The sequence below is a fragment of the Sminthopsis crassicaudata genome, chromosome 1, assembly GCF_048593235.1.
Source record: "Sminthopsis crassicaudata isolate SCR6 chromosome 1, ASM4859323v1, whole genome shotgun sequence".
NCBI classification, from domain to species: domain Eukaryota; kingdom Metazoa; phylum Chordata; class Mammalia; order Dasyuromorphia; family Dasyuridae; genus Sminthopsis; species Sminthopsis crassicaudata.
In genome coordinates, this window is record NC_133617.1 from 632,872,657 (window position 1) to 632,887,151 (window position 14,495).

General features: G+C 33.2%; 1 protein-coding gene across 8 annotated transcripts in view; it reads right to left on the reverse strand.

Moving 5' to 3' along the window:
* Positions 1–14,495, reverse strand: part of RFX3 (regulatory factor X3) — a 316,948-nt gene that overhangs the window by 233,079 nt on the left and 69,374 nt on the right. For 4 of the 8 annotated variants that reach the window (XM_074282832.1, XM_074282831.1, XM_074282830.1 and 1 more), the window contains exon 2: positions 8,449–8,638. The exons of the other annotated variants lie outside the window; for them this stretch is intronic. In XM_074282832.1, coding sequence (XP_074138933.1) covers positions 8,449–8,470 — 22 coding nt within the window. In that variant the 5' untranslated portion in view covers positions 8,471–8,638. The remainder of the gene's footprint in view (positions 1–8,448; positions 8,639–14,495) is intronic. 8 annotated transcript variants of the gene reach the window in all.

Genomic DNA, 14,495 nt, shown 5'->3' on the forward strand with positions numbered 1-14,495 from the left:
CACACACTCAGCTCTCCAAGGCAAATAGGACAGAAACACCTGCATCTAATAGGCTATACCCTACAGTAAGCATCTTTGAAAGTATTCAGAAGTATAAATTGAAGTGTATATAATGACACCTTGATTACAAATCTTTTAGGAACAAAGCTACCTTTTCACAAGATTGGCCTGATCACAAAACTTAGGAAAGTTCTCATCTCTTTAGCTAAAAGCTGTCAGCAGAAATGGCTAAGAATTACAGGATTTAAAACTGGAAAGAACCTTAGAAAATCATCTAGTCTATACCTTCATCCACATTTTACAGATTAGACCTTGAGAATTAAAAGATTTTTCTATGGTCATAAAATTTAGAAGAAACAGAATTGGAATTTAAACCTAGATAATCTGATAAGACTCCTATGTTCTTGCCGCTACACCATGCTAAGTCCTTAGCAGACAGTGGTAGTTAATCAGATATAAACTTTTCTAAGCATTCTAAAATTGGACAGAATCTAGTCCTTAAAGAATACTCATACTGCTGTCAACATCCCCGCCCGGAGGAAATCACGATCAGCTGGAAAGGTAGACTCCAACTCTAGATAGATAGAGGGAATCAGCATCTTTATGTCTACTCTACTACTTTTATTTCTGGTTGCAAACTTCCTGAAAATCAAGGCGATGGAAACAATCTTCCAGTAAAATTATTTCATTGACATAGTTTCACTATCTTATAAAGTAACTTTTGAATGACTAAAAGCAGATGTGGCTATGAATTATTTCATGTATTTATCTTCTTGTCTTTATTTGACATGATATCTCAGAATCATCTAAACTTTGGTTATTGGGATGAAGAAAACACTAGATTTACATTTGTAAATGCAATTAAAGGGTATCATCAAGGCAAAACTCTGTTGGAGGGGGGAAAAAAACAAAGAACAAAGAACAATGATGCAATTGTCTATACAGAAAGTAGCCCAGGGGGCCATGAAAAGCCTGGGAAGGTAGAAATGGGCCCGGTTAGGAAGAAAAATGCCTGTCATTACTAGGTCATTAACAAAAAAGAATAAACCACAAAAGGTAATGCTCTAGATATGTGAATAAATCTCCCTTACTACTCAAGATAAAAAAAAAATTCATAACAGAAAGGAATCTTAAGTATGTTTACTCTGACCCTTTCACTTTAATAATGAAATGACTGAGGCTCATAGAGGGTAGAAACTCATCCTAGGATCCCATAAATGGGAAGTAGTAAAATTGGGAACTGGTATTTGTACCACAAACCAAGTAATGTGTGGTACGGAATAATGCACATAGCGCTTGATGTGCAGTCAGAAAACTTGAGTCTGAATCCTACCTTGGAAACTACTTGTATGCCTGTTCATGGGCATATTGCTTAGTCTCAATGAGTCTATAATTTCCTCATCTGTAAACTGTGGATTGTGACACATGTAACATTGCAGGTTTAAAGAGATATATGTAAAATACTATGTAGATCTTAAAAATGCTATGTAACCACTAGTTATTATTAGTAGTAGTAGTTGTCATCATCCACCTAGTTTGAAAATATTCAGGGAACCTATTTTGCTGTTTAAAAATTCATATCTTGAGGCAGGGTAGGTGGTGCACTGTTAAGATAGAATACTGGGTCTGGGGTCAGGAAGGCCTTTGTTCAATTCTTCTCTTCCAACACCTACAGTGTGAACCTGGGAAAGTCATTTTAACTTGTTTGCCCAAGTTTCCTCATCTATAAAACTGGGATAATAATAGCACCTATCATCTGGGGTTGTTGTGAGGATTAAATAAGATAATATTTGTAAAATATTTAACATAGCAGAAATACTACATAAATGCTAGCTATTATTAATAATATTATTATGAAACATTTCCAGCATTGTTCAGATGGTACCTGAACATTTCACAAAATGACTGAATTTCACATCCCTGCCTTACACTGTTCCATTTCTAGCAGGCAGACAAGAGGAGTAGAGCCTGGCTGTGAAAGGAGCAGGTTATCAATGGCCTATCCTCCACTACCCCAATATCCTTTCTGAAGATCACCTGTGTTCAGAAGGACGAGAAAGAACAATATATGTATACAGAGAGCTCCCTAATTAATGCTGTTGTTAAATGGAAGTGGTGGCAGGAAAGTATGCTGATGTAAGAGACATACTTTAATCAGGCTTAAGTCATACTTAAGTCATAAACTGGAGATAAGTTGTCCATATCAGAATTTTCCAGGTATATAGTAAAACTTACCTTTGGTTCCTGTCTCCAAAGAGTATAAAAATTCTATCAGAGAGGCAAAATCAAATAAGGAAAAAAAAAGAAAATTTGAAAGTATCCATAAATATATTGATAAATTTTACTTTTACTAATCAGTACACTTCAAAAGACCTCTATCAAGGTTAAGAGTTCCCTTCACTAACAGAGGGTACAATGGACAAGAATGGTCATCATCTCCTGACAAATGTTCCACTGATGAGCTGGATCACATTGAATTATGCAGGTCCTGTGGTAGACTCACAGTTCATCAGCAGAATCATATTCAATACCTCCATACCAGTAAGATTTTAATGACACAGTTAAAAGCTAAGTGTATACTGATGATAATTTTGAAAAATTTCTGAACCAGAAGGAGTTTGTCACTATGTTATGTTACATCACTACCCCTTCTCAAGCTATATATATATAAAATTCCATAATCTCCTCGCCACTCATCTTGCTGAGACCAGGGCCTGAAAGAAATTTTGCCCTGGGACTTGATGCTCTTGATTGGTAATTTCCCTTCCTAGACCATTATTTCAGGAAACACCCAGCAATACTTCACTCCCTCTTCTCCATCCATATTCCTCACAGCCTCCCTTATCAGTAATTTTTTACCCTCACTTCCTTTTCCTATTCCTCCTCCCCCTTACCTTGAGTTCTGGAACTAGGAACAACAATCTTGGATTGAATGGACCACAGCTTATTTGAAAAAAGATTTGGGATTTCTAGTGGACTAAAATCTCAATGCAAATCAAGTGTGTGACATAGCAGCCCCATCAAAAAATACTAATACTACCTTTGGCTAATCTAAGAAGTACAATGTCCTAGGAAAGTGATAATTATAAGATTATAGGAATTGAAAGGCTCATCTAATCCAATCCTGTCATTTTAGAGATGAGTAAACTAAGGCCTAATAACTTATATAATGTCACAAGTAGAAAGTGTCAGAGGCAATGATTTATAGATTTGAATCCAGAGTCATTCTGCCATGTTGGTGAGACTATATTTGAACTATTTGTTTACTTTGAGGAATAAAAAAATTTATCCTTCTCTATCTCTAATATGTGTAAGTATACTGTATCAATTGGCACCACTTAGTCCTTAAAAGTAGTCAAATTCCAGAACTTCTAGAGAAAATTTATTGGATATATTGTAGAGAATAGTCTAGTTGTCTTCCTTCAAATTCCAGTACCTCATTATAGCATGGAAATGATTCTAGATTCTCAAAGATTACCTTGAAGATCCACAATCTTTACCAGGACCCATCTATCATGCTGCAAAGGTTTCAAGCAACAAATTGTATTTGTCACTTGAGGACCAACTTAAAAATGAGAAGTTCAGCACAAGGTTGGCTCCTCAGTGAGAAAAGTTTTATTCAAAGTAATTTATGACAGCCATCTTCTAAAGCCTAGAAGGTTTGTGACCTGTATCAGTGGAAGAAGTCCTCACACTTAGCAAACCCTGGACTTTAAAAACATATAATAGGCTACATATATAGCCTGTGTACATGAGTGAAATATGCAGAGAGCAGAAAAATTCCTTAAAAAACTAACAACTCATCTTACATATTAGTTTGGAGTTCTCTGTGACAGAATAAAGTTAGACTTCTATTGGACACTGCTATTTAATGTCAAAATTCTTTTCAAAATGGCAAAGTTTTGAAAAGGTTAAAAATGTAAAAAGCTTTAGGGACTACTTTTAGTAATGGAAAATTTATTTTAACTATGTAAAAAATGTTTTAAAGCAATCCACTGTGTGAAAACAAAGCACTACTTATTCATGAAGAATATGCTTTCCCTAAATAACCCTGTTCACATGTACATAGGCCCTTCATCTATGAAATTAATGCCTTATATATGCAGATAAAAAGAAAAGAAGTTCACACCTTTGTAATTCTCTTCTACAATGCTGTCTCATTATAGCAATAACATTTTGATTTATGCTGAAAAGGTTCTTCTCAAAGGAAGAACTAAAATGCATTTTTAAACACAGCAAAAACTCCAAAGCATATACAGTAATATCTTCAAATAATCTATGGCAGTGGAGTTGGCTTTAAAGGGAACAAAAAAAGGAGAAGCAATTTTAAACTGCATTAAATGCAATCATTTTCCCCCTGAAATATGATAGTTAAATGAGGATGATAATGGAATTAGTCTGATGCCTAGAAATAGGAGTTTGGCACTTTTCAATGGAAAGATTAAAATACAAAAACTTTGGGGCAAGAAATACATCACACAAAAGGAGATATTTTCCAAATGCATAAGCAAATTTACTTAAGATTATTCTGAGTGTCCAGCATGTATGATTTGTTTTGATTTTTCAATTTGTTATCTTGAACTTTGCTTCTAGATTTCATTTTTTCAATACCTAGGTTAATAAGTAGGTCATCTGTTATTTAACTAGTCATATTATAATCTCTTCTAGGAAATCTGTTCAGTTAAGTTCTAGCTCCTCTCAACATTTCCTCTATGTCTTTTGAATAAGAAGATTGCATTGAAACAGGGAGATCTATCATGTATGGATGAATGAAATAAGTGGAATTCAGGAGAGGATGTAAATCTCACTGTCTAAGCTTATTTCATAAAGGTGGGAGTAATTTTCAAAAATTTCCTTTGAGTGGGCAGCTAGGTGGCGCAGTGGATAGAGCACCAGCCCTGAATTCAGGAGGACTAGAGTTCAAATCTGATCTCAGACACTTAACACTTCCTAGCTGTGTGACCCTGGGCAAGTCCCTTAACCCCAGCCTCAAAAAAAAAAAAAAAAAAAAAAAAAAAATTCCTTTGAAATCTTACCTAATAAAACTTGCTTTCTAACAGTCAAAGGAAACTGAATTCAATATAACTAATAACGACCAATTGTAGACTCAGGGAAAAGCTAAGGAAAAGTACTACTTTCCATTTTTTTGAAGAGGGAAGGAAATATTGATAGAGTGTTGTGTATGCATTCAATTTTACTGAATTTTTTCTTTGTTGAAAGGGAAGGCTCAGTAGGGGAGAGAGAGAAAAGACAAGTATATCAAAAAAAATCTATGATGTAAAAATAAAACACCAATAAAACTGCATATAAAAAACAACTATCTTGAAAAGATGATAAATGTTGGAGGGGATGTAGGAAAACTGGGACACTAATATATTGTTGGTAGAATTATGAACAGATCCAACCATTCTAGAGAGTGATTTGGAACTATGCTCAAAGGATTATCAAACTGTGCATACCCTTTGATCCAGCAGTGTTTCTAAGAGATCTTAAAGGAGAGAAAGGGACCCACATATGCAAAAATGTTTGTGGCAACCCTTTTTGTAGTGACAAGAAACTGGAAACTGAGTGGATGCCCATCAGTTGGAAAATGGCTGAATAAGTTATAATATATGAATGTTATGGAATATTTTTATTCTATAAAAAATGATCAGTGGGATGATTTCAGAGAGGCCTGGAGAGATTTATATGATTTTAAGTGAAATGAGCAGAACCAGAAGATCATTGTATACGGCAATATCCATGATTACACAATGATCAGTTCTGATGGTTGTGGCTCTTCTCAACAATGAGATGATTCAGGCCAGTTCTAATGATCTTGTGATGATGAGAATCTACAGGACTGTGGGAACTGAGTGTGGATCACAACATATCATTTTCACTTTGTTGTTGTTGTTTGCCTGAATTTTATTTTCTTTCTCATTTTCCCCTTTTTGATCTGATTTTTCTTCTGCAGCAAGATAATTGTACAAATATGTATGCCTATATTGGGTTTACATATACAATGATTAACATATATTGGATTACTTACCATCTAGGGGAGAGGAGAAGGGAAGGGGGGGATTAGAACACAAGGTTTTTCAAGGGTCAATGTTAAAAAATTATCCTTGCAAATAAAAAGCTTCAATAAAAATATAACTATCTTAATTATGTTTAAAATTAAAATCTCACATTTGAGAAGTATGGTATAATATGGATAGCAGGAAATCATACAAGGAGGAAGACATAGATCTAAGTCTTATGTACTAGTTGTGTGACTTCATTGGGTAAAAGATAATTTTTTTAAACTTCAGTGTAACTCATATGGAAAATGTGCATAATACTACTTGTACCCATACCCACAAAGTTATTGTGAGGGTCAAATAAGAACTATGAAAAACAAAATACAAATTTTTATGTGTTATGTAAAAGCCAATATTAATGTTCATGATATGATGATGGTCTGACTAATCATTAACAGATATTTTAAATCATTTCAGCCTTATGTGTGGTAAATATCATTGTCAAACCATAAGCTAATGGGAAGATAAGCATTATAAACATTTGTATTAAAGAGAAAAAAAGGTACCTTGAAGTTGAAGTTCAATTAGAGTAATATAAAAATATGTATTTTTATCAATTAGATTTTATGAATTACAAAGTATTAATTTAATCAAAATTGATTGAATAACTATAAATACCACATTATAAAATATTTATTTTATTATCAATACTAGCTAATGCTATATATAATGTTTTAAGGTTGTCAGGTGACTTGTCCATAGTCCTGCATCTAGTGTTTCAGATATGTGATTGGATTTGAACTCAAGTTTTCCAGATTTCAGGTCCAATCATCTCTCTAATGCAGTGCCCAGAGGCCTCATTTATGTTTACATTTTGAATTACAGAAATTTTAATAATCCTTCTTTCCTACTGAGCATTTGAGTCAATAGCTATGTCATTTAATGACAAGTTGAAAATTAAAATATTAGCCTATCAAAAACAAGGAAGCAAAACCATTTCCTTCATTTTGAGGAGTATCTGGACAAATCAGAAAAAAAAAACAAAAACATTATTCAAACATGAAGTGAATTTATGAGAAATAAGAACACAAAATGACAACTTTCCTAAATTCATTCAGTTGATTATATTTCCACCTTTCCCAGATATCCTCAAGTCAGTTTATCTAGAGTTTCCAGAGCAGACCCATCTGTCCCATACTCTCCTAAATATGTAACTGTCTGATTCATATGGCTTTACATTTCACTAGTGTTTCACAAAATCTCCCCATTTTCTTTCCACTCACTTAGTCATGATACTTTTCAATCCTCTTGTCACCAATGATTGAGCCAATAATTTAATTAGATTATGTTTCATTTTTCCATATTTATTCTAGTTTCTATATAGCTGCTGAAATGATTTTCACTAACCCATAAGTCTGACTATGTCCCTTTACAGAAAGCATCTCTGATAAAGGTTATGTTTCTCAAATATATAGAGAACTGAATAAAATTTATTAAGACTACAAGCCATTCCTCAGTTGATAAATGGTAAAAGAACATGAAAATGCATTTTCATATGAAGAAATCAAAGCTATCTATAGGCATATAACTTTTGATTAGAGAAATGCAAATCAAAACAACTCTGAATAACAAACCCAGTTTTACTGCTACACTTCATACAAAATATCTAGAATTACTTTTATACTGTTACAAATAGTAAATAAGCACATATGCAACTCATGGGATGAAATAACACATACCATCAACAAATCCTTTAATGATTTATTTACATATACTGTTGTATCTTATGTTATTATGTAGGTGGTATCTACTGTGAGGTGGACATTTAGAAAATTTACACAGGAGAAACATTCCAACTTCAGAACTGATTTAAGAAGAAAAAAATAAAAGGATATATTTAAACATTCTATGAAATCCTGCCTTCCTGTAATTTCAACTTTTTAGGGGGCTTCTGAATTTCTCAATTCTAATAAATTTTTTTTGTTACATGGTTATTTGGCTTACAAAACCAAATAGAACACAATTAGATGAATTTCCTATTCTTTTGCCATTTAAACATTGACATATATGCAATTTCATCATACTATGTTTGCTGATAGAAATTTTAAAAAACTTTTTGATTCATAAATTAGACTTTAAAATTAGAAGAGATCAATAGAATTCATTTAGTCTAACTTCTCATTACACAGATGAAAAAAGAGTCAAATTAAAGAGCCAATAGCTGTAATGTGAACTTAAGTCTTCAGACTATTAAGTCTAAGAATTTTCTATTCCATAATGCCCCTTCATAATATATTGCCAATATAATCTTTATATAGTTTTCAGTATGTTCTGAACATATTTCTTATATATTCAATATATTTTGCATGCTTCCCTTAGTTCTTTTATCATCTTAAGTTCTCTAAATATCAATATCAAGGGAGACATAAAAGAGATATATGCTCACCAAAGCTGTTCCCCAGTATCATGGAAGATTCCCTAGGAGATGATGCTTAACAAACACTTGTGTTGGATTAGAAGGATTCCCTATAGATGATGATACCAAATGTCCAGATGCTCCTGTTTGTGGATGGCATCTAGCCCTTTAACACTTTAAAGGCCTCCTCAATGAGATATATACATCACTCTGGATTGGCCTAGCAAAAAACAAGTGGATTGGGAATACATTATTACCCAGATTATGACATAAAGTGGGATGCATAATCCTGTAGAATTAGTTTGTATGTGTACATACATACATACACATATAAGTATACATGTGTGTGTGTGTATATATATGCCCATCTATCATACTGAGTATATATATATATATATATATATATGTGTATATACATATATATATATATATTTATAAAAGCACGTTTGACCCAGAATTCAATAAGAGGAGACTATAAAGATTGGTATTGTTAAGAAATAAGACTACAATTTTAACATAAGTATTCTTCTCATGATTCTGTTTGATGAATAATCATAACCTGCCACAATTTCAAAAAAATTAAAACTGCAGATGACTTCAAACTGCAAGGTAAGGTAAATTTCTCTTTAAATCTCATTTGACTTTCTGCATCTCAAAGCACACACAAAAGCATCTAGGGTCCTTACACTGAGTATTTGATGAAAAAGACCAGGTTAATCCTTGATATATTCTTCTGTTATCTTCTGCTACATGATGATTCTTGTCTTTTTTTTTTTTTTTGAGAATGCACATTCTCTACATCTTTTATTTGTATCTTTTATTTGTACTCATGAAAATATCATATTTCAGTAGCAAAATAAAATATTGTTACATGACCACAACTAATTTATATTTCTTAGACATTTTAGCTTGAATTGCTATATTGTACTATGTAAGAATTCTTTCAAATCCTTTACTGTTCAAAATACCATTATCCTCTTTCTTAGTCATCATATTTCTTTTGAGGTTTCACAAAATTGTTACAAGAACTAAGTTTGTGAGAGACAGAGACAGAGATGGAGAGAGAAACAGAGAGGAAGAGGAAGGAAGAAAGGGAGGGAGAGAGGGAAGTAGAGGGAGGGATAGAGAGAGGGAGGGAGGAAGGAAGAGGAAGAGAGAGAGGGTTAGAGAGGGAAGGGAGGGAAAGGGAAAAGGGAGGGAAAGGAAAAGGGACAGAGGAAGAGGAAGAGGGAGAGGGAGGGAGGGAGAAAGGAAGGAAGGGAGGGAGAAGAAGGAGGAAGAAGAAGAGGGAGAGATAAAGACAGGGAGAGGGAGGGAAGAGAGGGAGAAAGGGAAATCGATTGAGCTCTAAAAAAAAATCCCTATATTTTTAACAGTTTGGAGAAACAATCCTTATAAATAAATAAATTATGGAAGAGGTACATTTGGAATTTTTGCAGAAATTAAATAGGTATCACAGATTATTATCTGAATATTCCTAATTTATGTATAATCAATGTAGTTCCTAACTCAGTAAAAGTTTAAATATATGAATGATTGTAGAGTTAAGAGGAAGGTAACTTAATTATGCCAGGATATCAATTAGTAACAAATATCCTCCTGAGACATTTATATTTTAAAATATAAACTTATTAATTCAAATGAATTTATAATTCAAAGAATAATAGAGAAATTAGTTTTGAACATAGGTCTTTTCTCCTTGTCTTTTACCTTTTAGGGTCACTACTACACCAGAACTGAAACCCACAATTTTCAGGGTTATCACTTAATGATAATAAAAACTCTATTTCATAATCATGTAATTATTACTTCCATGTTTCATTATCATATAAATTTGGATAAATCACAAGAAATACCCTCTAAAACCTAAAAGACACCACAATTTTCTGTACACAGTAATACTTAAAAGAAATAAATGAATTTAAAGAAGTAGATATTTACTTTGAATAATGAGAAAGATTTGAGAGGTACAAAAGAAGTAAAAGAAATGGTCTATGCTGACTTAAAACTATATGATCTACTTGGGGAGAGAAGTAAGAGATAAGAAACAGTGAATATGGTTAAATGCCTAGTTATCAATTTAGTTACTAAATACTACAGGATGTTAAAGACCTTTTTTTCATTATTTATTTATTTATTTATTTATTTATTTATTTTGCTTAAAGACTATGTAGTAAATGCTAAAAGCTAAATTTAGGAGCTCAGCAAACTTAGGTTTGGGTCCTCACTCTCACAACTTGTGTAAACCTGGCAAAGACTCACTTCTTTTGACTGCCGACTCCCCATCTGTAAAATGATGCAAGAGTGTTAAAATTAAATGATTTATGTTTTTCCTTCTGATTCTAAAACCTATTATCTTAGCACAGTTTGGAAACATTTCCTAATGTTTGAGTAAACAAAGCTATAAAGAGCTTTGAATGAAAAGGAAAAAAGTTTGACTTCTATCATAGTACATCTTATAAAGTGATGATGATGGTGATGATACAATGCATTTTATATTATCTGATGTTTTCAAAATATTTTAAAATATATCACTTCATTTAAATTTCACAACTAATTATCCTAAAAAATTAATCAGGGAAGTATTATGAGCTCTATTTTGCTGAAGAAGAAACGAAAGCCATAAGGATTCAGTAAATGCCTAAGGTTCTGAACAGTGGTAAGGTTTGTTTGAGATACTAAGGGTTGAAGTCATATTACTTACTAAGCAGCTCATTCCACATTTTCAGACAATTCTCATATCTACTACTCATGAAACAATGTTTCTTTATGCTTTCTGCTACTTTTATTTTAGCCATTACACTTCCATTTTAGTCAAATAGAGCAACAGGTGTAATCCCTCTTTTGGGGCAGTTAGGTGTCATAGTGGTTAAAGGTTGGTCCTTCAGTCAGGACTTTCTTCCTGCCTTCAAAACTGGCCTCAGATACTTACTAGCTGTGTGACCCTTGATAAATCACTTAATCCTGTTAGTCTCAGTTTCCTCATCTGTAAAATGAGACAGAGAAGAAAATGGTGATATTCCAGTATCTTTGCCAAGAAAATCCCAGATGAGCCCACAAAAAGTGAAAGAGAAAGGACTGAATGAACATTCTTTTACATAAGTTTTTCAAATATTTGAAGGCCGGTTCTGTATCCAATTTAATTTTATAGGTAAGAAAACAGACCAAGAAATGACAAAAGATATGTCTAGTTTCACATATAACTATGCATTCTGACAAATAATAGTTCCTCCCTCCTACCATGTTTCATAAGGGATTTTTAAATGATGGTTTATCTCTTTAATAATGCAAGTAGTCAATGGGGATATCAAATATACAGTTTAAATTCTGAATAGCGTTCTATACATTACTATCCTAACATAACTTCTAGGGTTGAACAATAAAAGATCAGATCAGTTTCCTTTTCAGAAAAGGATTAACATCAACAGAAACACTGAAAATGTATTATGACAACGAAGAGATATTTTGTTGTTCTTTGTCTGGTCCTATGATTTAATTAGGACTGTGATATCAGTGTAGGCAGGGTACTGGAGCCAGCTTGAATGCTCAGCCATTTGTTAAATTTTCAGTGTGAACATTTATACTTTGTAATAAGTAGAACAATCAGGTTTTGATTTGTTGTTGTGATGGTTATATAAACTTAACTTCAAGTTTTATAAAGTTCAATAGGACGATGAAAAGTTAGATGACGTGTTACAGATAAGATTTAAAAACCAGCCTTTCCTATCTCTAAAGTCACTTTATTAACCACTAAGTCACATTGCTTCTTACAACTAGGAGGATTTTACAATAAATATCTTTTTATAATCATAATAACTCATATTTGCATATCTGACAGTTTCTAAAGTGCTTAGTTTATAGCCCTGATCTCACATGAGCAATAAGGTATAGGACTAGATTTTTCTCTGATCCTTACAATCTCTCAAACCTCTCCTAAATAGAAATTATATATCTAAGATGATAGAACAACTTCAGATGTCTCTATGGTCTAGGACACTTGGGATCCAGAAGATTTAAAAAAACAAACTGATGCTCACTGAGCCTAAGTTCCTGCAGCACCCCTCCCCCACTTCCAACATAACCAGCAGTAAGGCTTCTCTAATAGACCTAGGACTTGACATAGTCTTACAGCAAAACCAATCCATACCATCTCTTTCCAGAGCTGAAGTTTGCAGCTTCAGGCTACAAAAATCTTCCCTGGTCTTAACAATGCAATTATAGCCCTTTAGGTGCAAAAGCTCAACACGGGTCACAGTCTCATAGGATCGATGCTGCAAAGCTAGGGTGCCGGGACAAAGAAAAAAGAATCAGAAAATGGGACAGGACACTGTTTGTTTGGAGGGTGCTATATGTAGCATTCCACTTAGGTTATTTCCAACTGGGGCCAGTTCTGACCTTCCATAAGTCACCTGGAACAAATACTAAGATTGAAGAACTTTGAATTTCCCAGTGTGAGAAGAGGCTGAGATACTTTGAGATATATCCCCCAACAAAACTATAATGTGAAGGGAGGGAGTCAGAAAATGAACAATAGGGGGGAAATTACAGCAACAGGTTGGAGGGGGGTGGGGAAAGGGAGGAAACCTGTCAAAGATTTCAGGAACAAAAAAAGATCTTGAACATATGTAGATAAATGAACAAAAGTAACAACAGAAGGAACAATGGTCACCAGATCTAGTAAACAATGTCAAACATCTCTGAATAAGGATTATAAAACAAAAGAAAACAATCTATTTCTTGATAAGACAGAGGACTTTATAGAATGTGAGAAAATGAACTCTAACACATTGCTCCTGAGTGATTCTAAAGAGAAATGAAAATTATGAGAGTAGAATTTACAGCCTGTTACTAAAAATACTAGGCAGAATAAGTTAGGACAACCTTCTAAAATTGGTATTAGAAGTAATATCATTTTATAGATGAAAAAGCAAGTTCAGAGAAGTACAAGACTTTTTCAGACTGACTTTGGTTAATAAAATTTTAAGTCTAGCTAGTTTGACTCAAGTCCTATGTGCTATATACCAAGCTACTTCTTTACAAATTAGCCTCTCACCATGCCATCAAAGTCATGCTTATTGTGGAAGGAATTTTTATTCAGAAAGTTTGGATATATGGCATCTGAGGGTCATCCCTTCTGACTTCAAGATTCTCTGATTCTTCAACATTAGATAAAAGAACAACAAAATATAATGATCAAATACAGAGACAACAAGAAATGAAAATCTATTCTAGATGCAAAATTATGTATTCCTAAGGTATAAAAATTCCTTGATGAATCCATGCCAATTTTTTTCTGGTGATATAGTGAAATACTTTGAATAAAAAAAAAGGCTAAAAAAAAGAAAGTGACAGATGTAAAAGACTTAAAAAATGCAGATCTTAACATCTTCCTTGCTTTTTGTTATTAGTAGATTTTGAAAGATAAATACTTTATTTTCAGAATGTCTAAGAATATGGACCAAAAAGAGAGAGAGAGAGAGAGAGAGAGAGAGAGAGAGAGAGAGAGAGAGAGAGAGAGAGAGAGAATAGTAGGTCAAGGCCAGGATTTTACCAAGTTACCAGTACTTTTCAGATGATTAACCATCTTATCTTGATTTTTCTTTTTGTTCCTTTTAAATTTCACTGAAATTTAAATTCCCTATCTGGGACTGAGACAGGAGATTTAGGATGGAAAAAATAGTGAGCAATCACAGAAGATAGGTTTATTTTATTTTAAGAAAAACATTCTTAAAAATAAGGTTATATTCACAACTCCATCCAGCGTTCTTAACTAGGATGGATTAATGGTAGATCACTGATAATTATAAGAAGATTAATCTTCAAGAATTAAATCATCCTCCAAAAAGGGAGGGAAAAGAGGATTAGAACTGCAGAAACAAGAAAGCCCCAAAATTCTGCTAACCAAATCAGTAGCACCTTTTCAAGAGACAAAAGAACATAAAGTCAAATGCTGCTCTTTTTAATGACCATAGAGGCTGCCAGTATATCAGACCAGATGGGACCTTTCCTTACTCCTTGGGAGGAGTTCCAGGGGGACCAAACTTGTTAAATACCAAAATATATCCTAAAATACAAAC